Source organism: Heterodontus francisci, chromosome 7 (genome assembly GCF_036365525.1).
Source record: "Heterodontus francisci isolate sHetFra1 chromosome 7, sHetFra1.hap1, whole genome shotgun sequence".
Taxonomy (NCBI): Eukaryota; Metazoa; Chordata; class Chondrichthyes; order Heterodontiformes; family Heterodontidae; genus Heterodontus; species Heterodontus francisci.
Genome location: NC_090377.1, coordinates 114007059 through 114030526, shown reverse-complemented (window position 1 = coordinate 114030526; position 23468 = coordinate 114007059). Strand labels below are relative to the sequence as shown.

At 44.7% G+C, this 23468-nt stretch overlaps 1 protein-coding gene across 1 annotated transcript in view; it reads right to left on the bottom strand.

The window, feature by feature from the left end:
* The window catches only part of als2b (alsin Rho guanine nucleotide exchange factor ALS2 b), a 201215-nt gene that overhangs the window by 117980 nt on the left and 59767 nt on the right, over positions 1-23468 (bottom strand). The window contains exons 12-14 of the mRNA XM_068036302.1: positions 21267-21429; positions 10748-10879; positions 7475-7501 (exon numbers count right to left, since the gene is read on the bottom strand). Of these exons, the coding sequence (XP_067892403.1) occupies positions 7475-7501; positions 10748-10879; positions 21267-21429 (322 nt within the window). The remainder of the gene's footprint in view (positions 1-7474; positions 7502-10747; positions 10880-21266; positions 21430-23468) is intronic.

The window sequence follows — 23468 nt, the reverse complement described above, 5'->3', positions numbered from 1 at the left end:
AGCCCAGGTGAATTTGGCTAAAATCAGCAGGAAAGGCAGAGGGGACCCAATTATTTGCTCGTCAAGTCACTACCAGCTAAAGGGAGGAGTCGGCAGAGATTCAGGAGATTCGGAACGGTTCTGGACCAGCTTGCACGATTCACAGAATACGTTTGGCCTCAAAAGTCAAAAGGAGCTGACAATAGCTCAGTTGGTCCTCGCACTGCCCAATATGATCCGCAGTCACAGAGTCCAGGAAGGCTCCAGGTTGAATGCCTGTCCTGGGCTAGGCTAACGAACAGCAGAGATAATCCACAATTACTTTCACGGGAGAGGGGCTGCTGAAGAGTGGCAGCAACACTGGTTTTTCAATCCCTGATACTATCTGCTGGGAAATGTGTGAACATCAGGGTAAAACAAGACCAGGGCATGACTCTGATGCCTTCCTAAGCCAAACAGCCTAACACCTACAGCCTGGATTGCAGCAGGAAGATTGGATAATTGTGTTAGGTATCCCAGTAGGAAAGCTAGGGGTGAACATAGGAATTTATCTTTTGTTTAGAATAGTAGGCAGTGGAACTTGCTCAAGGAAGAGCAGTTGTACTGAAAGAATAGATTCTAATAGCCCAGGTCACCAAACATATGACTGAATGAATTATCTCCTCATAAGGAGAGTCCCCACACTGATGCTCTTGAGTAGCAGCAAATAAATAAAACTGAGTTGCTCCAATAGCGTAGCACTGTCTCCATTAGACTTTTATACCAAATCACACAAGACATGTTGGGGTCAATGAACGAAACCTCTTTTATATTACTGAACAGCAGCTGTTAAAGTTGGTTCCCACTGATGCTGAGTAGCGTTTGAATGCTTGGGAGGAAAAGGTGCCTTTGGACCTCCTGGAATACTAATTGATAGAGATTGACTGCTATGGAATTGACGGCCGATAAATCCCCAGGGCCTGATGGTATGCATCCCAGAGTACTTAAGGAAGTGGCCCTAGAAATAGTGGATGCATTGGTGGTCATCTTCCACTATTCAAAAAGGGAGGTAGAGAGAAGGTAGGGAATTAGAGAAATAGTGTTGCGGAAATGGATGGGATTGAAGGCTGATAAATCCCCAGGGCCTAACAATTTACATCCCATAGTACATAAGCAAGTGGCCTTAGAAATAGTGGATGCATTGGTGGTCATCTTCCAAGATTCTATAGACTCTGGAACAGTTCCTACAGATTGGAGGGTAGCTAATGTAACCCCACTATTTAAAAAGGGAGGTAGAGAGAAAACAGGGAACTATAGACCAGTCAGCCGGACGTCGGTAGTGGGAAAATTCTGGAGTCCATTATCAAAGATTTTATAGCAGAACACTTGCAGAACTGTGGTAGAATCGGGCAGAGTCAGCATGGATTTACAAAAGGGAAATCAGGCTTGACAAATCTACTAGAATTCTTCGAGGATGTAACTAGTAAAGTTGATGAGAGGGAGCCAGTGGATGTGGTTTATTTGGACTTTCAGAAGGCTTTCAACAAAGTCCCACATAAGAGATTAGCGTGCAAAATTAAAGCGCATGGGATTGGGGGTAGTGTATTGCGATGGCTAGAAAATTGGTTGGCGGACAGGAAACAAAGAGTAGGGATAAATGGGTCTTTTTCCAAATGGCAGGTAGTGACTAGTGGGGTAACGCAGGAATCAGTGCTAGGACCCCAGCTATTCACAATATACATTAATGATTTAGATGAGGGAACTAAATGTAATATCTCCAAATTTGCAGATGACACAAAACTGGGTGGGAGGGTGAGTTGTGAGGAGGATGCAGAGAGGCTTCAGGGTGATTTGGACAAGTTGAGTGAGTGGGCTAATGCATGACAGATGAAGTATAATGTGGATAAATGTGAGGTTATCCACTCTGGTAGCAAAAACAGGAAGGCAGATTATCTGAACGGCTATAAACTGAGAGAGGGGAACATGCAGCGAGACCCGGGTGTTCTCGTACACCAGTCGCTGAAGTTAAACACGCCGGTGCAACAGGCAGTAAAAAAGGCAAATGGTATGTTGGCCTTCATAGCAAGAGGATTTGAGTACAGGAGCAGGAATGTCTTGCTGCAATTATACAGGACCTTGGTGAGGCCACACCTGGAATATTGTGTGCAGTTTTGGTCTCCTTATCTGAGGAAGGATGTTCTTGCTATGGAGGGAGTGCAGCGAAAGTTTACCAGACTGATTCCTGGGATGGTGGGACTGACGCATGAGGAGAGATTGAGTCGGTTAGGATTATATTCGTTGGAGCTCAGAAGAGTGAGGGGGGATCTCATAGAAACCTATAAAATTCTAACAGGACTTGACAGGGTAGATGCAGGAAGGATGCTCCCGATGGTGGGGGGGGGAAAAGAGTCCAGAACCAGGGGTCATAGTCTAAGGATACGGGGTAAATCTTTCAGGACTGAGAGGAGGAGAAATTTCTTCACCCAGAGAGTGATGAGCCTGTGGAATTTGCTACCACAGAAAGCAGTTGAGGCCAAAACATTGTATGTTTTCAAGAAGGAGTTAGATATAGCTCTTGGGTCTAAAGGGATCAAAGGGTGTGGGGCGAAAGCAGGAACAGGTTACTGAGTTGGATGATCAGCCATGATCGTAATGAATGGCGGAGCAGGCTCGAAGGGCCAAATGGCCTACTCTTGCTCCTATTTTCTATGTTTCTGTGATTAGTTACCATACAGCTTCAGGATGGTAGACGACGAATTAGATGCATCAGGATCTTCTTTCTTCTAACAACTCCTATGTTCAGTGACCAGAAACCCATGTACAAGGTTCGGAAATGTACAATTACTCCAAAGATCAGCAGCAAGACCAACACTATGCTGCATCTATAAACCTCACACATTCCTTCAGAATGTGAAAGCCCCGATCCAATTCGGTTTGAAAAATAACCTGTGCTTTGACTCGGTTTGAAAAAAAAAACCTTTTTACTCCCTTTTTCCAACTATTCTTGTAGTAGCAGTGTACAGCCTGCCCTCATCTCTCAAATCAGGATTCTTGGCTCTTTGCTGTGGAAAAACCTTCAACACAAAAGATCTCCTACAACTCAGGCGAACACAAAATTAAAGGTTTTGTTGTTGCTGAGTAAACAGTGGAAACCTAACATTTATAATAGATTACAACCCTTCCTGCATTGAGACTTTGCAAAGGATGATGAAATTGATAAATTTAACACACACGCACATCTCGTATGATTCTTCCCAAGATTCTAATATCCCACCCTATCTAATCTGTGACAAGAACTCCAGAGAAATAAGAGTTTGAAACTCCAGAGAACTTTTCTTTCCATCAAATGATTTGCTATGGTTCAGAGTTTGGCTATCAATTTGTGTGACAAAAAGCAGAGTTTCTGCCTTGCACCAGATCAGGAAACATTGCTGCATTTTTTTTTTTATTTAAAAAAGTAAGGCTTCAGATTGAATCATGCAATTAAAAGCTTCGCTGAACTGTATCTTATCAGAGTTGTACCTCTGTCAGAGGGTTGTCAGCTGACTGAACTCTGCAGACTCAGCAATCATGGCGTCTAATGACAACTGACATTTCTATATCATTTATTATGCACAGAGAAATGTCCTTCTGTGCTGTAAATAAATGACTATAAATGCACAAACGTCTCAGAGTGCTACATGGACTGTTGGGCATTGGGTTTGGATGTTTGGAAGTGGGGGGGGGGGGGGGGGGGGGTGAGGTATGATGAAAAGGGAGAAGGATCAGGTGGGGGAAAAACAATTCAAAATAAAGGTGTTCTCGAAGACAAGGAGGGAAGTGGCAAGGCAGAACTGCAGTTGGTCCGGGAGCTCCATGAACGATATAATATGGTGGTTGATGGAGTGCAGAGGTGCTTTCTGCGAATAGGGATGCAGGTCTGGAAGAGATCATAGAGAAGAGATGCCAGACCATGAAAGATTCTGAAGGGGTGGTGAGAATCTCCATGATTCTCAGAGACTTGGTAAGGATGATGATGATTGGGATTGGGGGGAGGACACAGGTAGACATTCCGGTAGGTGTGTAGTCTATGAATAGTAGAAATCGGAGTGGGAGGCCCGCAAGGAGTGCTGATCGAGATAAAGAGTGCACGGATCAGGGCCTGGGTGCCAAAGGAGGGCGAAGTTATCGACATGAAAGCAAGTAACCGTGGTGACTCATCTGATGTGGAGGAGGAAACAAAGTTTGGGTGATCAGCACCTCTGCACTAAGCCTAAGCTGATGGCCGAGAGAGATAGAAGCTGAAAGTATATCGGTGCATGTGGGAGGTCAAGACAATTTCACATTGATGCTGTTGCCAGGCTATAGAAACTAATTATGGCAGATAATTACTCGAGATATTAATGCATGCAAGATTTCTGACGAGAGAATTAGATGATAGTTATCGTTGAATGGTTAACCATCAAGGTGTACACTATTTGAAAGCATTGATGTGTGCAAAAGCTAGGCATGGTTTTATTTGTAATACTGTCAATGTTGTAATCAAAAGGACCGAAGGATGCTCAAGACGCTACTGTTTACCCCTTACAATAACTGGGATGGCACCTGACCATCCAGAAGAATCCACTTAACCTTCAAATGAGCCTGCTTCAAAGCAAAGACATAACTGTACAGCAGCTCTCGGATCTTATTGTGCTGTGTGCTGCCTGCTCCATCAGAGACAGCTGAGGCACTTTGTGGAGTCACTATTCACAAAACATTACATTAGTGATGATGTCAAAAGCTACTGAAAATAACCAAAAATTTGGAATGTTTATTACCCAAGCCCTGTAAATCAAGCATTAACTGCTGGCCTTGGTGCATTCTTCTGCTTAAGTATAAGTAAATGGGTGGCACAGTGGTAAGCACTGCAGCCTCACCGCTCCAGCGACCCGGGTTCGCGGAGTTTGCAAGTTCTCCCTGTGACCGCGTGGGTTTTCGCCGGGTGCTCCAGTTTCCTCCCACAGCCAAAGACTTGCAGGTTGATAGGTAAATTGGCCATTATAAATTGTCCCTAGTATAGGTAGGTGGTAGGGGAATTGAGGGAACGTGGGGACGTGAGAGGGTAATGGAATTAATGTTGGATTAGTATTAATGGGTGGTTGATGGTCGGCACAGACTCGGTGGGCCGAAGGGCCTGTTTCGGTGCTGTATCTCTAAATAAATAAATACGTCAGTTTTAGTTTGAATGTAATGACATCTAAATGTGGACTTCTACCTGCTTTCAGAGTGCGTGGCCTCAATGTGGTCTCCAGAGACTAATTTCTATTTAAAGAGATGTTAATGCTATCCTACATGGCTGCCCATCAAGAGTTAAGTTTTGGTGTACAGGAAGCTACATCTACTTGTGGAATGTGCACCTTTCCTGTGAGCACAGGTCCATATTGGAACATCCTGTGCTGATGTCAGGTACCAGCACACTTTATTTCATTCACATGTAAAGGCTTTCATGCTGAAGGACAAATACGGACACATCTTGAATGCAAGTTTATCAGAAGTAACATGCAGGGGTGTTTTTCTTTCTCTCTCCTTCCTCTCCTGAAGGTTCCGAATCTTTCTGGGAAACTTTTCTGCATGAGTCAGATACTCCTCAGTCATTTGCCTAATGGCCATTCTTCATGTGCAAGCCTGGACAGCAAGTGTTAGCAGGCTGAGAGAAAGAGGAGAAATCATGACCGAGTTGGATCCTGCTGTAATCTAATTTTCAGACATACATCTCTCCAACAGGAACCCCTGCACAGCGATCAGGATAATAGGAACCCTAGCGGATTTTGTTCTCTTTTCCTAGCACAGGGACATGGGGAAAAGGTAGACCACAACTGTTGCCCCAGTGGAGATCTTGAATTGAACTTAGGCATCTGATTTGAATAATGCAGTTATACACTGCCTTCACCAACAGATCTATTACTGGTTAACGATGTTACAGCTCAGCTGTTCACCAGCAGAGTCCACGCCCCAGACAGAAAGATCAAGCTTGGTTATAACCTCACAACCGCAGCACATGAAAAGCAGACAAGGTGAAGTGAGACATATGCAGGCTGGTTACTCAGGAGACACATGCACAGGTTATGGATCAGTACGGGGTTAAATAGAGCAGTGTACAGAAAGAAACGCAGGCACCAGCCTGTGTGCCTCCTGCTGACAATGGGCATAAATATTTGGATGCGACACCATGCTCCTTGCCTGCCTGGAGCAATTTTCCTCATCATCTAGTATAGGTAGGTGGTAGGAAAATATAGGGACAGGTGGGGATGTGGTAGGAATATGGAATTCGTGTCGGATTAGTGTAAATGGGTGGTTGATGGTCGGCACAGACTCGGTGGGCCGAAGGGCCTGTTTCAGTGCTGTATCTCTAAATAAAAAAATAATAAAAAATCTGTCTCCTGAATTACTTTTCTTAAACTCCCCAAGATGAATGTGCTTCATCATCCCACATACAAGTTGCTTCACAGACAGCTAACCTGCTCTTTGCATCAAAGTCAACTTGCATTTATACAGTCCCTTTAACAAAGTGAACAGTCCCAACGCCATCAAATAGTTAGTGGATCTGTAATCAACACCTTTACTGCATTGCTCACTTTCCTTTGGCTAATCCAGGGGTCTCGGACATCTTCCTCATCCAGTTCTGACCCAAAAATCTAACCTGCCCCTTCTATCCAGAGGCTGACAAATATGCGCTGCCTTTCCAGCACTTTCTCTTTCTATTTCAGACAGACCAAAGGTAATTCTAGGGTGGCTACCCATTTCTGTACCACTGTATGTCTGGCTAGTTCCCAGGTCACCACTAATGCCATTACCAGGAAAACAGACTTTTTTTCATCTTTTGTCCAGTATCAGCAACCACTATACCCAACTTGGTATTAGGGACTAAGTAAAGTCTCATGCACGTTTTCCCCCGACCACGCACCCTCAAGATCATAAGTCTGTAGCCTTATAATCATAAGCCTTTACCAACACCAAGTACCCATAGAGTGGGAGTGCGACTTGCAGTTAGGTGTGCAGTTTTCTGTGGCCGATTTACACTCGAAGGTTGAGGGCCTTCAAAAGCAGTCTCACTAAGGACCCCTATAGCTAACAAAGGTGGTGGTGTAGGGGACAGTCAATCCCAACAGTCCTGGCTGGGTTTGATCCAAGTCCAAAGATGTAACCCCTTTTAGCCCCAGTCCCATTTCCACAATCCATGCAACATTTTAAAGACGACATTGGAAAGGCTACACATAGCAAAAGACTAATTTTAAAGCAGTTTCAACCGGGAACACACGCAGGCTAAGACAACCTCAGAACACACTTCAAAATGTTAAGCTGCCGCCAAACACAAGGGTGAAAAGGGCAGGAATGGAATGTAACTTAGCTTACCTTGTTGGAGTCAATACTAGAAGGGTCTCCTCTATGGAGATACTAGCACAGGAAACTAACTCAGAGGGGATGTTGCATTCTCATTAAGCACATGTTTCATTATAGCCACACAAGAAATGTCTCCATATATACTTATACTCACAGTAGAAAAATGTCTCGTCAGAAAAGCCTAAAAAAATTAAACCCATATTAACCCTTTCACTGCTGAGCAAGGAAGCACAAAATATGTTTCACACACACACAACAGCTGACAGACTAAACATGAAGGGCAAAAACTGCCTTTATATTAGGGGGGGCTGAATTCACATTGGATAAAAGTACTGGCACGTCACTGCCATCTGTTGCTAGGAGGTTTGCATCATACAGTATGTACAAGTGAAAGGCAAAAATCTTCAGGTCAGGTACCTTATGGCTTGAATCCGTCCCAGTGCTGACTAAAGCCTGGCTTGGGTATAAAATTAAAACCCAACTCAGGCCTGACCCAACAACAGCCAACCTGAACCTGACTCGGGCCCCAGCCCTTTAATTTTTTTTAATTGCCTGACCTGAAAATAACAAACATATTAATGAAACAGAAAAAAAATCAGATTAAAACGAAAACAATATGGAACAAAACGGTAGATTCCAGCTCAACCCAACCCAGAATGCTGAACGCAGAATACAGACTCGAACCAGACACATGTAGTCGGGTTTGGTTGGGTTCGGGTCGGGTAGCCAGGCTTTAGTGCTACAAGCACCACAAACTAGAAAAGCTGCAAGCCCATGCAATGCAGAGGGGTTGTCCATTTCACAGCAAGGCAAGTGGTGCTCCTGATGTAGCAGCCAGTGTTAATTTGTCAAGCTTAACGTACAGTCGCAAATGGCCAATAAACCCCATATGAAAAAAATCTGCGCACAATGCACACCATACATTCACAACATGCACTATAGATCAGGCAGGTAACAGTGCCAAGCAGAATATTTAATTCAGGTTGGAGGCAGACACAACATGTGTAAAGTCCAAGGCAAGGTAAAGCCTGGCTACCCAACCCTAACTCGACCAAACCAGACTAGATGTGTCTGGTTTGGGTCGGGTCTATATTTGGCGTCTAGCATTCGGGCTCGGGTCAGGTCGGGCTGGACTGTACTGTTTTGTCTCGTATTGTTTGTGTTTTAGTCTATGATCTTTTTCTGTTTCAAAAATACGTTTGTTATTTTTGGGTTGGGCATTTAAAAAAAATTAAAGTACTCGGGCCCGGATCGGGTTTGGGTTGGCTGTTGTCAGGTCGGGCTGGGTTTTAATTTTATACCCGAGCCAGGCTTTAAGGCAACGTATGGCTGACCTGGGAATACTGACAGTCGGCTGGTGTCTCGCACTTGGGAGCAAAGCAGCACAGAAAAAGGGAGGATGGTCATTCAGCCCCTTGAGCCTATTCCACCATTGAGAGATCATGGCTGATGTGTGACCCAATGCCTTTGCCCCATATCCCTAATACCTAGTACTAATAGAATGCTATCAATCTCAGATTTTAAATCAACAATTGACCCGGCATCAATTGTCATTTGTGGAAGAGAGTTCCAAACTCCTACCATCCTTTGTGTGTAGAAGTATTTCCAAATTTCACCCCTGGAAGGTCTGGCTCTAATTTTTTGACTTTTCCCCTAGTCCAAGACTTCCCAACCAGTGGAAGCAGCTTCTCTCTATCTATCCTTTCAGTTCGCCTTAATATTTTGAGAACTTCAATCAAATCACCCAGTAATCTTCTAAGTTCCAGAAACACAACCCTAGCTTACGTCATCTCTTCTCAATTTAACCATTGGAGTGCGGGTACCATTCTAGTAAATCTGCTGGACTCCCTCCAAAGCCAATATACTCTTCCTAAAGTGTGGGGCTCAGAACTGCTTCCAGTACTCCAAATTTAATCTAACCAGGGCTTTATGTAGTTTTAACATGACTTCTACCCCCTTATATTCTCGTCCGAGATATAAAGGCCAGTATTCCATCAGCCTTTTAAATTATTTTCTGTTTCTCTTCATGACATTTTAATGATCGATGTACATGGATCCCCAAGTCTCTTTGCAACTTCACTGTTTCTAGCTTTTCATCATTTAGTAAGTACTCTGATCTTAGCAGTACTTTTTAGGGTTCAAAGTGGATGACTCAACACTTGCCCATATTGAAATCCATGCATCATAATTTTACCCATTAATTTATTAATCTCTCTCTGCATTTTATGCTTCCATCTACACTGCTTACAATGCCACCAATCTTTGCATCATTGGCAAACTTGGATATGTGGCTATCCCATCCTCCAAGGTCATAATTAAATACAGTGAATAGTTGAGGCCCCAACATAGATGCTACTAGTGACCTCCTGCCAATTAGAATACCTGCTCATTAGCCCCACTTTGTCTCCTGCCGCTCAGCCGATTTCCTAAACCAGGTCAATAATTTGTCTTCATTCTGTAAGTTTCAACTTCAGCTAACAGTCTCTTATGACAGACTTTATATTGAATGTCCATGCAAGTAACACCCACAGATATTCCTCTGTCCTCCTCTTTAGTCACCCTCAAAAATTACAAATCAGGTTTATCAGGCACGATGAACATCCCCCTAAGGTGCGCGGGCACGGCCGCTAAAAGAAATTAACAGGTCATGCAGAGCAAAAACAGAGAGATCATTGGGTATGAGCTACCCTTCACAAAACCATGCTGTCACTCTCTGAAGAGCTGAAAATGTTCAAGGTGTTTAGTCACACTAGTCTTAAATTATAGACGCTAGTAATTTCTCAACAACAGATGTCAGGCTAACCGTCTCAGATAGGCATGCTGTTCTCTGAACTCGATGCTCAGGATATCAGATCAAGAACTGGATGAGGGACTGTGTTTTTACTTACATACAGAGACTGGAGAGTGCTCAGTTACAAGGGCCAAAAACAGAAACACTATAATGCTTTCCTTCTGTCTGTTATAGAAATGCTTCAATAGAAGTCATTCACAGATCAGTACTGACTGCCTGCAAATTATAATCAAAGTCCCAACACCCTGGAAACAGACTGTTACCACAGTCCAAATTACTTCTGGCACAGAGATTTCTTGTTCAATACAAGTCTGGTTCCCTGCAACATTCATCCAACCATTTTCAACCTACTGTGGATTGCACTCTCAAATTCCAACCCACTCACCCATCTCAACACACTGCCAACAGTGCGACAGCGTCACCCAATAGCAAGTGCGTATGACAGCGGGCGCATACACAGCGGCAGCAGCAGAGGCAGGCAGTGTAAAAGAGTAGGGGTGATGCGGGGGGGGGGTTGATGGTGGGGATCGTTGTCAGGACGCGATCCCAGAGCAGCACACAAGCTATGATATAGTATGAAGCACATTCTACAAGGGCTAAGGTTTATATTCCTAATGTAATTAGTGGAACACATACCGTCATTTTCCCCGGGAATGTTTTCCAAAAGTTGTAGGTGTATTCTGCCTCTTTGTGCTTTTTCTTCAGGTACAGGCCAAGGGCTTCACACTGACAGCTGACTTCCTGCAGCTTGTGGTATTCCTTGGAGACCTGTCACAGGATACAAAGCAGGACAGAGTTATCCCGTTCAATTCTACTGCCACTCCTCCCCACCTTCATCCCATCCCATGCTGCTCAAAAAGAAATTCCACAGGCAACGCAGCTCTTCCAGTACTTCAGCCATGAGGCCATTCCTCAAGCGCAGTGAGTCAGGCAGCTCAACTACAGGGAACTTTGCAACTGAGCCCATTCGCACATCTTCCAACATTGGTTACTGAATAAAGATGCAGGGCTGAAGGAAAGAGGAAAGAATGTCAGGTTGATTTCTTCCTCTCTAACCTAGAGGTAGCTCACACATGGAGCAGCATCTTTGTGTTAACTTGAAAACAGGACAGAAAATTTCCTTCCCAATTAAAACCTTTACTCTTACACTCAACTTCCTGTGAACCTCCCCACCCTTGAACCCCCCAAAAAAAACAAACCCAAAATTGGAGCAGCATGTCAAAAGTGTGAGCGTGTCTTTATGTTTGAAAGGGCCAACAGGTGGTTTCTGAAAAGGCAGCAGCCAAAAACCAGACATCTCTCTGTAAACATCTCGATTATCAAGATTACCAACCACCCCGCCACCCCCAAACCCTCACCACAATTCCACACAGCCCAGGTCACTCACCACAGCCTGCGACAGTGCTACAACCATTTAATGGAAGCACAACAGCAAGACAAGGATTGGTACAGGTGAGGGAGGCCATATGCCCCATCTACCTTATTCATCCTAGGACATTTATAGACGCCAGTCACAGCAGCCACTATGTCTGGAACTGCTCCAGATTTTTTTTTATCTCACTTCCCTTCCAGAGGGTCATTCCAGGTATCAATCACTATTTCCCAACATCAGTTCCATGTTTCCCATTTTGTAAGAATGTCTCATTCTCATGCAGTTGTGCTTAAACCTGTTTAATCTTTTTCTATTTCACTTAGTGCCTTACCCCAAGGGCCTTCCTAATTCACCTCCTTAATGGGTGAAGAGTCCAAAATTTTTCTAACTTTTCCCCATAACTCAATCCTGACAGGGATCAGCACCTACTGGTACAGACATAAATAGGAACAGCATCTATTAAAACAAGATGTCTGTGCTCATTTGTCTCATGAGCCACCCAAATCTAATCCCAATCCCCACGCCCTGGAACAGCACAGCCAATCTAATCCCATTTCCCATGCCCTGGAACAGCACAGCCAATCTAATCCCACTCCCCACGCCCTGGAACAGCACAGCCAATCTAATCCCACTCCCCACGCCCTGGAACAGCACAGCCAATCTAATCCCACTTCCCATGCCCTGGAACAGCACAGCCAATCTAATGCCACTTTCCACAGCCTGGAGCAGACCAGCCAATCTAATCCCAATCCCCACACACTGGAATAGCCCACCCACTCTAATTTAATTCCCCACACCTTGGAGTATCCCATCCAATATAATCCCACTCCCCTCCCCCCCCCCCCATACCCTAGAATGGGCAGCACAGCGGCGCAGTGGTTAGCACCGCAGCCTCACAGCTCCAGGGACCCGGGTTCGATTCTGGGTACTGCCTGTGCGGAGTTTGCAAGTTCTCCCTGTGTCTGCGTGGGTTTCCTCCCACATCCAAAAGACTTGCAGGTGATAGGTAAATTGACTGTTGTAAATTGCCCCTAGTGTAGGTAGGTGGTAGGGAATATGGGATTACTGTAGGGTTAGTATAAATGGGTGGTTGTTGGTCGGCACAGACTTGGTGGGCTGAAGGGCCTGTTTCAGTGCTGTATCTCTAAATAAATAAATAAATGTTGCACCCAATCTAACCCTACTCCACATTCTTTGAAATATCCCACCCAGTTTGCCAGTCCAAAGCCACACAGACTGGCTGAGGCTGCTAACTCCATTGCAGACCTGCCTTCTGCACTGTAGGACAGTCAGGACTCGCCTGTTAATCCTCTACCAGATTAGGACTGCAGCAAAGTTTACCACTGAATCCCAGAAGTAAAAATGCCAATGACTAACCCAGCACCTGAAAGGTCAGTGTCGAATATTCTATTTTTTTTTTGAAGATAAGTATTCCACTCAACCTCCCAATGCACTGCACACGGGTCATCAAGTGTAGTCTTTAGATGAAGTAGGGTTAGAAGGGAGGGAATAATGACACCATAGCATGCAGATGGAATTCAGACCCCCATTGCTAAATCATACATTCTACCCTGATTTCCATTTCCATTATAAATTCAGAGGTCCAAATTTATAATGGAAAGTGACCAGTTAACCTGACTGGCGAATTTGCTAAGTGTGGGAATTCACTGCAGCAAGCGAGGTGGTGCTGTTCTGGTCTTTTACAGAACAAGTACTGATCCGAGAGGCAGAACCAGAGACAGCTAGACCTGACAGCTGAAGCCCAGAGGCATTAATTAGGTGATTGGTTGGTGAGTTTTACAGTTTTTGTTTCCATCTAGACTGGAGCAGTAGTTTGAACCAGTACCGGGGAGATAAAAGTACATTTTTCTTATTCCTGCGTGGGATGTGGGCATCGCTGGCTAGGACAGCTTTTATTGCCCACCCCTAATTGCTCGAGGTGGTGGTGAGCTGCCTTCTTGAAACGCTGCAGTCCAAGAGGGTTGGTACACCCATAGTGCTGTTCGAAAGGGAGTTCCAGGCTTTTGAACCAGTGATAGTGGAGGAACGGCGATACAGTTCCAAGTCAGGACGATGTGTGGCTTGGAGGGGAACTTGCAGATGGTGGCGTTCCCATGCATCTGCTACCCTTGTCCTTCTAGGTAGTAGCGGTCACGTGTTTGGAAGGTACGACCTAAGGAGCCTTGGTGTGTTACTGCAGTGCATCTGGTACACACTGCTGCCACTGTGCGTCGGTGGTGGAGAGAGTGAATGTTTGTGGATTGGGTGCCAATCAAGCGGGCTGCTTTGTCCTGGAAGGTGTTGAGCTTCTTGAGTGTTGTTGGAACTGCACCCATCCAGGCAAGTGTAGAGTATTCCTTCACACTCCTGACTTGTGCCTTGTAAATGGTGGATTCACTCCTCCATTACCCCCACCACCTCATCCCCGTCCCATGGCACCTTCCCCTGCAATCGCAGGAGGTGTAATACCTGCCCATTTACCTCCTCTCTCCTCACTATCCCAGGCCCCAAACACTCCTTTCAGGTGAAGCAACGATTTACTTGTACTTCTTTCAATGTAGTATACTGTATTCGCTGCTCACAGTGTGGTCTCCTCTACATTGGGGAGACCAAGCGCAGACTGGGTGACCGCTTTGCGGAACAGCTCCGCTCAGTCCGCAAGCAGGACCCCGAGCTTCTGGTTGCCTGCCATTTCAACACTCCCCCCTGCTCTCATGCTCACATCTCTGTCCTGGGATTGCTGCAGTGTTCCAGTGAACATCAACGCAAGCTCGAGGAACAGCATCTCATTTACCGATTAGGCACGCTACAGCCTGCCAGACTGAACATCGAGTTCAATCATTTCAGAGCATGACAGCTCCCCATTTTACTTTCATTTTTAGTTATATTTTCTTCTTTTTTACAATTCTTTTTTTTCATTTATTTCATTTCATCTTAGTTTGTTCAGTTTGCTTACCCACTGTTTTTTTTCAGGTTTGCACTTGCTGCTGTTCAATATTCAGTGTATTTACACCTAATCTGTACTAATGCTTTGTCTTTCAACACACCATTAACATATTGTTTGCCTTTGCTCCATGACCTTTTGGTCAGCTATGTGGCCTTGTCCAATCTAGACCTCCTTTGTTATCTCTTGCCCCACCCCCACCTCACTTGCTTATAACCTGTGACTTTTCTAATATGTGTCAGTTCTGAAGAAGGGTCACTGACCCGAAACGTTAACTCTGCTTCTCTTTCCACAGATGCTGCCAGAGTTGCTGAGTGGTTCCAGCATTTCTTGTTTTTATTTCAGATTTCCAACATCCGCAGTATTTTGCTTTTATAAAATGGTGGACAGGCTTTGGGGAGTCAGTAGGTGAGTTACTCGCTGCAGGATTCCTAGCCTCTGACCTGCTCTTGTAGCCACTGTATTTATATGGCTACTCCAGTTCAGTTTCTGGTCAATGGTAGTACCTAGGATGTTGATAGTGGGAGTTTCAGCGATGGTAATGCCATTGAATGTCAAGGGGAGATGGTTAGATTCTCCCTTGTTGGAGATGGTCATTACCTGGGGCTTGTAAGAAAGGTACTACAATAATCGTGGGTGATTTGTCTTCATATAGATTAGACAAATCAAATTGGAAAAAGTAGCCTGGAGGATGAGTTCATTAGTGTATTAGTGGGCAGTTTCTTAGAACAATATGTTTCGGAACCAACCAGAGAGGCGGCTATTTTAGATTTGGTAATGTGTAATGGAACAGGATTAATTAATGACCTCATAGTAAAGGATCCTCTAGGCAAGAGTGATCATAACATGACAGAATTTTACATTCAATTTGAGGGTGAGAAGTTTGGGTCTGAAACTAATGTCTTAAGCTTAAATAAAGGCAACTACAAGGGTATGAAAACAAGTTGGCTGAAGTGCACTAGAAAAATAGGCTATAAAGTTAAGACCATATAGTAGCAGTGGCAGACATTTAAGAATATAGAGTCATAGAGCACAGAAACAGGCCTTTCGGCCCATCGTGTCTGTGCCGGCCATCAAGCACCTAACTATTCTAGTCCCATTTTCCAGCACTTGGCCCATTGCCTTGTATGCTATGACATTTCAAGTGCTCATCTAAATACTTCTTAAATGTTGTGAGGGTTCCTGCCTCTGCCACCACTTCAGGCAGTGCATTCCAGATTCCAACCACCCTCTGGGTGAAAACATTTTTCCTCAAATCCCCTCTAAACCTCCTGCCCCTTACCTTAAATCTATGCCCCCTGGTTATTGACACCTCCGCTAAGGGAAAAAGTCTCTTCCTATCTAACCTATCAATGCCTCTCATAATTTTGTATACCTCAATCAGGTCCCCCCTCATCCTTCTCTGCTCTAAGGAAAACAACCCTAGCCTTTTCAGTCTCTCTTCATAGCTGAAATGCTCCAGCCCAGGCAACATCCTGGTGAATTTCCTCTGCACCCTCTCCAGTGCAATCACATCCTTCCTATAGTGTGGTGCCCAGAACTGTACACAGTACTCCAGCTGTGGCCTAACTAGCATTTTATACAGCTCCATCATAACCTCCATGCTCTTATATTCTATGCCTCAGCTAATAAAGGCAAGTATCCCATATGCCTTCCTTATCTACATGTGCTGCTGCCTTCAGCTATTTATGAACAAGTACACCAAGGTCCCTCTGACCTTCTGTACTTCCTCGGGTCCTACCATCCATTGTACATTCCCTTGCCTTATTAGTCCTCCCAAAATGCAGCACCTCACACTTCTCAGGATTAAATTCCATTTGCCACTGCTCCGATACATTTCATAACTCTCAAAAAAGATACAGTCCATTGAGAAAGACAGACTCTAGAAGAAGAATGCACTATCTGTGGCTAACTCAGGAAGTTAAGGATGGTATCAAATTGAAAGAAAAGGTGTACAATGCTGCAAAGATTAGTGGTAGGCAAAAAGATTGGGAAAATTTTAAGAAACCTGCAGAGGACAGCTAAAAAATAAAAGGGAGAAATTAGGAGTATGAGAATAAACTAGCAGGAAGTATAAAAACAAACAGTCAAAGGTTTTACAAGTATATAAAAAGGAAAAGAGTAGTTAAAATAAGCATTGGTCCCTTCAAGGCTGAGACTGGTAAATTAATAATGGAAAACGAGGAAATGGCAAAGACTTTTAAGTAGTATTTTGTATCTGTCTGCTCAGTAGAAGACACAAATAGCATCCCAAGAATAGCAGAAAATCAAGAGGCAAAAAGGGAAGGAGAAACTTAAAACCATCACTAGAGAAAAAGTACTAGGAATACTCATGGGACCAAAGCCTGACAAGTTCCCTGGACCCAATGGCTTGCATCCTCGGTTCTCAAAAGAAGTGGCTGCAGAGATATTGGATGCACGGATTGTAATTTTCCAAAATTTCCAAGAATCTAGAAAGCTCCAGCCAATTGGAAAACCACAAATGTAGCACCTCTGTTCAAGAAAGGAGGGTGACAGAAAGCAGGAAACTAAAGGCCAGTTAGCCTAACATCTGTCATTGGGAAAATGCTCATTCATTATTCAGGAAGTAGCAGCAGGGCATTTCGAAAATCATAATGTAATCAGGCAGAGTCAACAGGGTTTTATGAAAGGGAAATCATGTTTGATAAATTTGTTGGAGCTCTGTGGATATACAAGCAGGATGGATAAAGGGGAACCAGTAGATGTAGTTTATTTGGATTTCCAAAAAGACATTCGATAAAGCACCGCATAAAAGAAAGCATACAAGGTAAGAGCTCATGGTTTTTTTAAAATTCATTCATGGGATGTGGGTGTCACTGGCCAGGCCAGCATTTATTGCCCATCCCTAATTGCCCTCGAGGTGGTGGTGGTGAGCTGTATTCTTGAACCGCTGCAGTCCATGTGAGGTAGGTACACCCACAGTGCTGTTAGGAAGGGAGTTCCAGGATTTTGACCCAGCGACAGTGAAGGAATGGTGATATAGTTCCAAGTCAGGAAGGTGTGTGACTTGGACGGGAACTTGCAGGTGGTGATGTTCCCATGCATCTGCTGCTCGTCCTTCGAGGTGGTAGAGGTTGCAGGTTTGGAAGGTGCTGTCTAAGAAGCCTTGGCACGTTGCTGCAGTGCATCTTGTAGATGGTACACACTGCTGCCACTGTGCGTCGGTGGTGGAGGGAGTGAATGTTTGTAGATGGGGTGCCAATCAAGCAGGCTGCTTTGTCCTGGATGGTGTCGAGCTTATTGAGTGTTGTTGGAGCTGCACCCATCCAGGCAAGTGGAGAGTATTCCATCACACTCCTGACTTGTGCCTTGTAGATGGTGGATAGGTTTTGGGGTGTCAGGAGGAGAGTTACCCGCCTCAGGATTCCTAGCCTCTGACCTGCTCTTGTAGCTACGGTATTTATATGGCTACTCCAGTTCAGTTTCTGGTCAATGGTAGACCCTAGGATGTTGATAGTGGGGGATTCTGCGATGGTAATGCCATTGAATGTCAAGGGGAGATGGTTAGATTCTATCTTGTTGGAGATGGTCATTGCCTGGCACTTGTGTGGCGCAAATGTTACTTGCCACTTATCAGCTCAAGCCTGCATATTGTCCAGTTCTTGCTGCATTTCTACATGGACTGCTTCAGTATCTGAGGAGTCACGAATGGTGCTGAACATTGTGCAATCATCCGCGAACAGCCCCACTTCTGAACTTATGATTGAAGGAAGGTCATTGATGAAACAGTTGAAGATGGTTGGGCCTACGACACTACTCTGAGGAACTCCTGCAGTGATGTTCTGGAGCTCAGATGATCGACCTCAAACAACCACAGCCATCTTCCTTTGCGCTAGGTATGACTCCAACCAGCAGAGAGTTTTCCCCGATTCCCATTGACTCCAGTTTTGCTAGGGCTCCTTGATGCCATACTCGGTCAAATGCTGCCTTGATGTCAAGGGCAGTCACTCTCACCTCACCTCTCGAATTCAGCTCTTTTGTCCATGTTTGAACCAAGGCTGTGATGGGGTCAGGAGCTGAATGGCACTGGTGGAACCCAAACTGAGCATCACTGAGCAGGTTATTGCTTGATGGCACTGTTGATGATCAATCATCACTTTACTGATGATTGAGAATAGACTGATGGGGCGGTAACTGGCCAGGTTGGACTTGTCCTGCTTTTTGTGTACAGGACATACCTGGGCAATTTTCCACATTGCCGGGTAGATGCTAATGTTGTAGCTATACTGGAACAGCTTGGCTAGGGGCGTGGCAAGTTCTGGAGTGGTGTTGGCGAAAATATATTAGCATGGATAGAGGATTGGCTAACCAACAAGAAACAGAGTCAGAATAAAAGGGGCATTTTCAGGTTAGCAAACTGTAACTAGTGGGGCCTCAACTATTTACGATCTATATTAATGACTTGAATGAAGGGACCAAGAGTACTGTAGCCAAATTTACTGATGATATAAAGATAGGAAAGCAAGTTGTGAGGAGGACACAAAGTGTCTGCAAAGGGATATAGATAGGTTAAGTGAGTGGGTAAATATTTGGCAGATGGAGTATAATATGGGAAAATGTGAGGTTGTCTACTTTGGCAGCATGAATAGAAAAGCAGATTATTTAAATAGAGAGACTGCAGAATGCTGCAGTTCAGAGGGAGCTGGATTCCCTTGTACATGAATCACAAATAGTTAGCATGCAGGTACAGTAAGTAATTTGGAAGGCAAATGGAATGCTGGCCTTTATTGCAAGGTTAGCACCGCAGCCTCACAGCTCCAGCGACCCAGGTTCAATTCTGGGTACTGCCTGTGTGGAGTTTGCAAGTTCTCCCTGTGTCTGCGTGGGTTTCCTCCGGGTGCTCCGGTTTCCTCCCACAGCCAAAAGACTTGCAGATTGATAGGTAAATTGGCCATTATAAATTGCCCCTAGTATAGGTAGGTGGTACGGGAATATAGGGACGGGTGAGGATGTGGTAGGAATATGGGATTAGTGTAGGATTAGTATAAATGGGTGGTTAATGGTTGGCACAGACTCGGTGGGCTGAAGGGCCTGTTTCAGTGCTGTATCTCTAAATCTAAAATAAAAGTAGGGAAGTCTTTCTACAACTGTAGAGACATTGGTGAGACCACATCTACAGTACTGTGTACAGTTTTGGTCTCCTTACTTAAGGAGGAATATACTTGCATTGGAAGCAGTTCAGAGAAGGTTCACAAGGCTGAAACCTGGGATGAAGGGGGTTGTCTTAGGAGGAAAGGTTAATCAGGTTGGGGCTATACTCATTGGAGTTTAGAGGAATAAGAGGTGATCTTATTGAAAATACCACTCTCAGGGGGTTTGACAGGGTGAGAGGATGCTTCCCATTGTAGGGGAATCTAGAACTAGGGGGGCAGTTTAAAAATAAGGGGTCTCCCATTTGAGACTGAGATGAGGAGGAATTTCTTCTCTCAAGTGGGTTGTTAATCTTTGGAATTTTCTTTCCCAGACAGCAGTGTATGCTGAATCATTGAATATATTCAAGGCCAAGTTAGACAGATTTTTGATCAACAAGGGAGTCAAGAGTTATGGGTGGTCGCAGGAAAGTGGAGTTAAGGCCACAATCAGATCAGCCATGACCATATTGAATGGCTGCGCAGACTCAAGGGGCCGAATGCCCAACTCCTGCTCCTATTTCTTATATTTTGTTCAGTGATGTTGGTTAATGGACGGAATGGTGGCCTGGATACTGGGAGAACTGCCTGGTTCTTCAAATAGAGTTTGAGTTCTATAACAACCACCTGGCAGTGGGGCCTCGGTTTAATGTGTCATCTAAAAGACAGCACCTCTGATAGCATAGTATTCCCTCGGTGCATTGAAATGTAGACCTTGATTATGTGCTCAAGTCTCAGGAGTGCGACTTGAATCCACAACCTGAGTCAGGGGCAAGGGCGATACCCTGCTCGTTAAACTCATCACCATCTATGGGAGTTTGTTGTGCACAGTTTGGCTGCTGTTTCCTATATTACAAGTTACTACACTTCAAAATGACTTATTTGGCTGTGAAATGCATTAGGCCCTCCCAAGGTCACAAAAGGTGCTATATAAATGCAAGTTCTTTGTTTTTCTTCCTCTACACACGGAGTCAAGTTGACAGTAGTTCAGGGATGCCCAACCAATCGTCATGTATGTAACCATTTATGGTTATCCAACATCACAGCAGGCACTGAATTCACTGCTGTCTTCAGGTAAAGTTTCTGATCCATCACTAAGAAGTTGATCAAGGCTTTTGTCTCTCCAGTGTGCTACTGAATCTCTTCTTTTCTTTTGGGCCTCCTTATCTCGAGAGACAATGGATACGCGCCTGGAGGTGGTCAGTGGTTTGTGAAGCAGCGCCTGGAGTGGCTATAAAGGCCAATTCTGGAGTGACAGGCTCTTCCACAGGTGCTGCAGAGAAATTTGTTTGTTGGGGCTGTTGCACAGTTGGCTCTCCCCTTGCGCCTCTGTCTTTTTTCCTGCCAACTACTAAGTCTCTTCGACTCGCCACAATTTAGAATCTCTGATACTCTTCAAAATCCACAATGGACTGCAAGACTGCACATGGGCTTACTGGCTGTACCATATTACCCCAACAACATTGCCAGGGGGCCCTTCATCAGCTCCCAGCCCAGGGCCAGTACTTCATTTTTCCTCACCACTGATCCTACAGCTCTCCATCATTGTACTGACTGCATACTTACAATGAAGGCTTCTCCTGGGAGAAAATTACATTTCAATCACATGCCTTGCAAGCTGAATCAGGCCACCTAAAGGTGAAAAATATGAAACAATGCAGGACGCGATGAGTACGAAATTTCACTTACCACCTCGAAACAGGTTGCAAGTTTTAGCAGCACACAGGCATACTCATGCAAGTGCCTGATGGGCATGTAGAAGAGGGTGTGCAAGAGATCAGCAGCATGGATACTCTCATCGGTCACTTCAGACAACATCTGGAGGGTCTGCAGGTTTTTGTTGAAGAGTTCCCTATGCAAAACATAAAACCACACTTACGCTACAGGACTATACAAGCATTGTACACGCTGCTTAAACATTCTGACCCCATATTACTCAACGAAGGGGACATGTGCAGCCAGGATGTACTGCCTCACAGGCATCTGCAGGAAAGGAGCACTACATCACATTACATTACACCCCAGTACGTTCATGGGAAATTTACAACAACAGCACCTCCCACCCCTGCAACCTCTACCCCCAAGGTCAAGATGACCTAAATGTAGGTATACCACCACTGCCAAATTCCACTCCAAGCCCCACACACCATCCTAACCTGGTCACATATACAGATGTCCATTCGTCATCACTGGGTCAAAATCCTGGAATCCACTACCTAATAGCATTGTGGGAGCACCTTCATCACATTGTTACAACCTCAGAGAGATGGTCAACATGAAAAACACAAGATATGAACCCACAAACCAATGAAACGCACTATACGACAAGATTTCACATTTTAAGACTTTTATTATATAAACTAAAGAAATCCCCAATTAACTAAACAGTACTTTGTAAGTAGCTGATACACCAAATTACAAATAAAAGGTATTTACTTATTCAGCCACTTGAAAACCTCACACCACACTTGTAACATTACACAGACCTTGTTGACAACAAAGTTCTTTGTGGTTAAAAGTCCCAAACTCCTTCCAGTTGCAATGGGTTGGATCTTCAAGACTTTTCAAAAATCAATATCCTCTTCACTCACTTCCCTGAGCACTTCTGACCTAGATATTTGTGAAATGTGATTTTGTGGTGATCCTGTGAGCTCTTTATTCCTTTGCAAGCTTCGACTCTCAAAACAGGTTCAAGTCTTCACAGCCTTTTGCTGTATATCTTCAGAGAGCAGGCAGGTGTTCTCTCTCTCTAGCTGCAACCGCTAGGGGTCTTCTCGTGCAGCTTGCCTTGAGGTTTCTTCTATTATATATATTTTTTATTTTAGAGATACAACACTGAAACAGGCCCTTCGGCCCACCGAGTCTGTGCCGACCAACAACCACCCATTTATAACTAACCCTACAGTAAGCCCATATTCCCTACCACCTACCTACACTAGGGGCAATTTACAACGGCCAATTTACCTATCACCTGCAAGTCTTTGGTTGTAGGAGGAACCGGAGCACCCGGCGAAAACCCACGCGGTCACAGGGAGAACTTGCAAACTCCGCACAGGCAGTACCTAGAATCGAACCCGGGTCCCTGGAGCTGTGAGGCTGCAGTGCTAACCACTGCGCCGCCCTTATAGCCTGTTTGCCTTCAGAAAATCTGTTAAATTTATCTGGACTCAGAAGTCAATAGCTTATTGTTCTGCTCCAAAATGCAGAGACCAGAAATCTGGGTTCACAAAGCCACTTGGGCCTTTCCATGGTTCCCAGGTGCATTTTCCCACTTACTGACTCCTTGTTTTACGACCCAAGAATCTGGAAGGGTGAAACCCATTGTTCCTCAGGAGTTAGCCCTGCAGGATCTGTTTTCAAAGGAATGTCTTTGATCAGTGTTCTCCATTGTCCTGGTAACCTTTTGCAGAGTGGCGCTGAGGTCACTTGACCTTCTGGACTCCATCTTGAACTTTCAAAGAAAAACTAAATTTTTTAAGACATAATCATGTTGCAAGGTCCAGCGTTCATAACATGAAGGTGGTCCATTCACCATCTTCTCAGAGCAACTAGCCCTGGCAATAAATGCAGCCTTTTGATGCTGCTCACACACATGAAGATACAGGCAGTGGGATCAGTTTGAGACTGGTACAGGGATATGGGGAGAAAGCAGGGCAGTGGGATTAGTTTTGGGAGTGATACAGGGCTATGGGGTCAGTAGGATTATGGGGATTGGTTTGACATTATGGATATACATTTGAGATTCTCTTTCAGGTCAAAAAGGAGGCATGGACATTATGAGCTGAATGGGTCCTACTTCTAGACATCTATGAGCGCATCAGTAAGTTATTAGGTAGTGATTAGTAAGCTTGGGCTTTAAAAGCCTGTGGAAGGAAGACAAAGGAAGGAGTG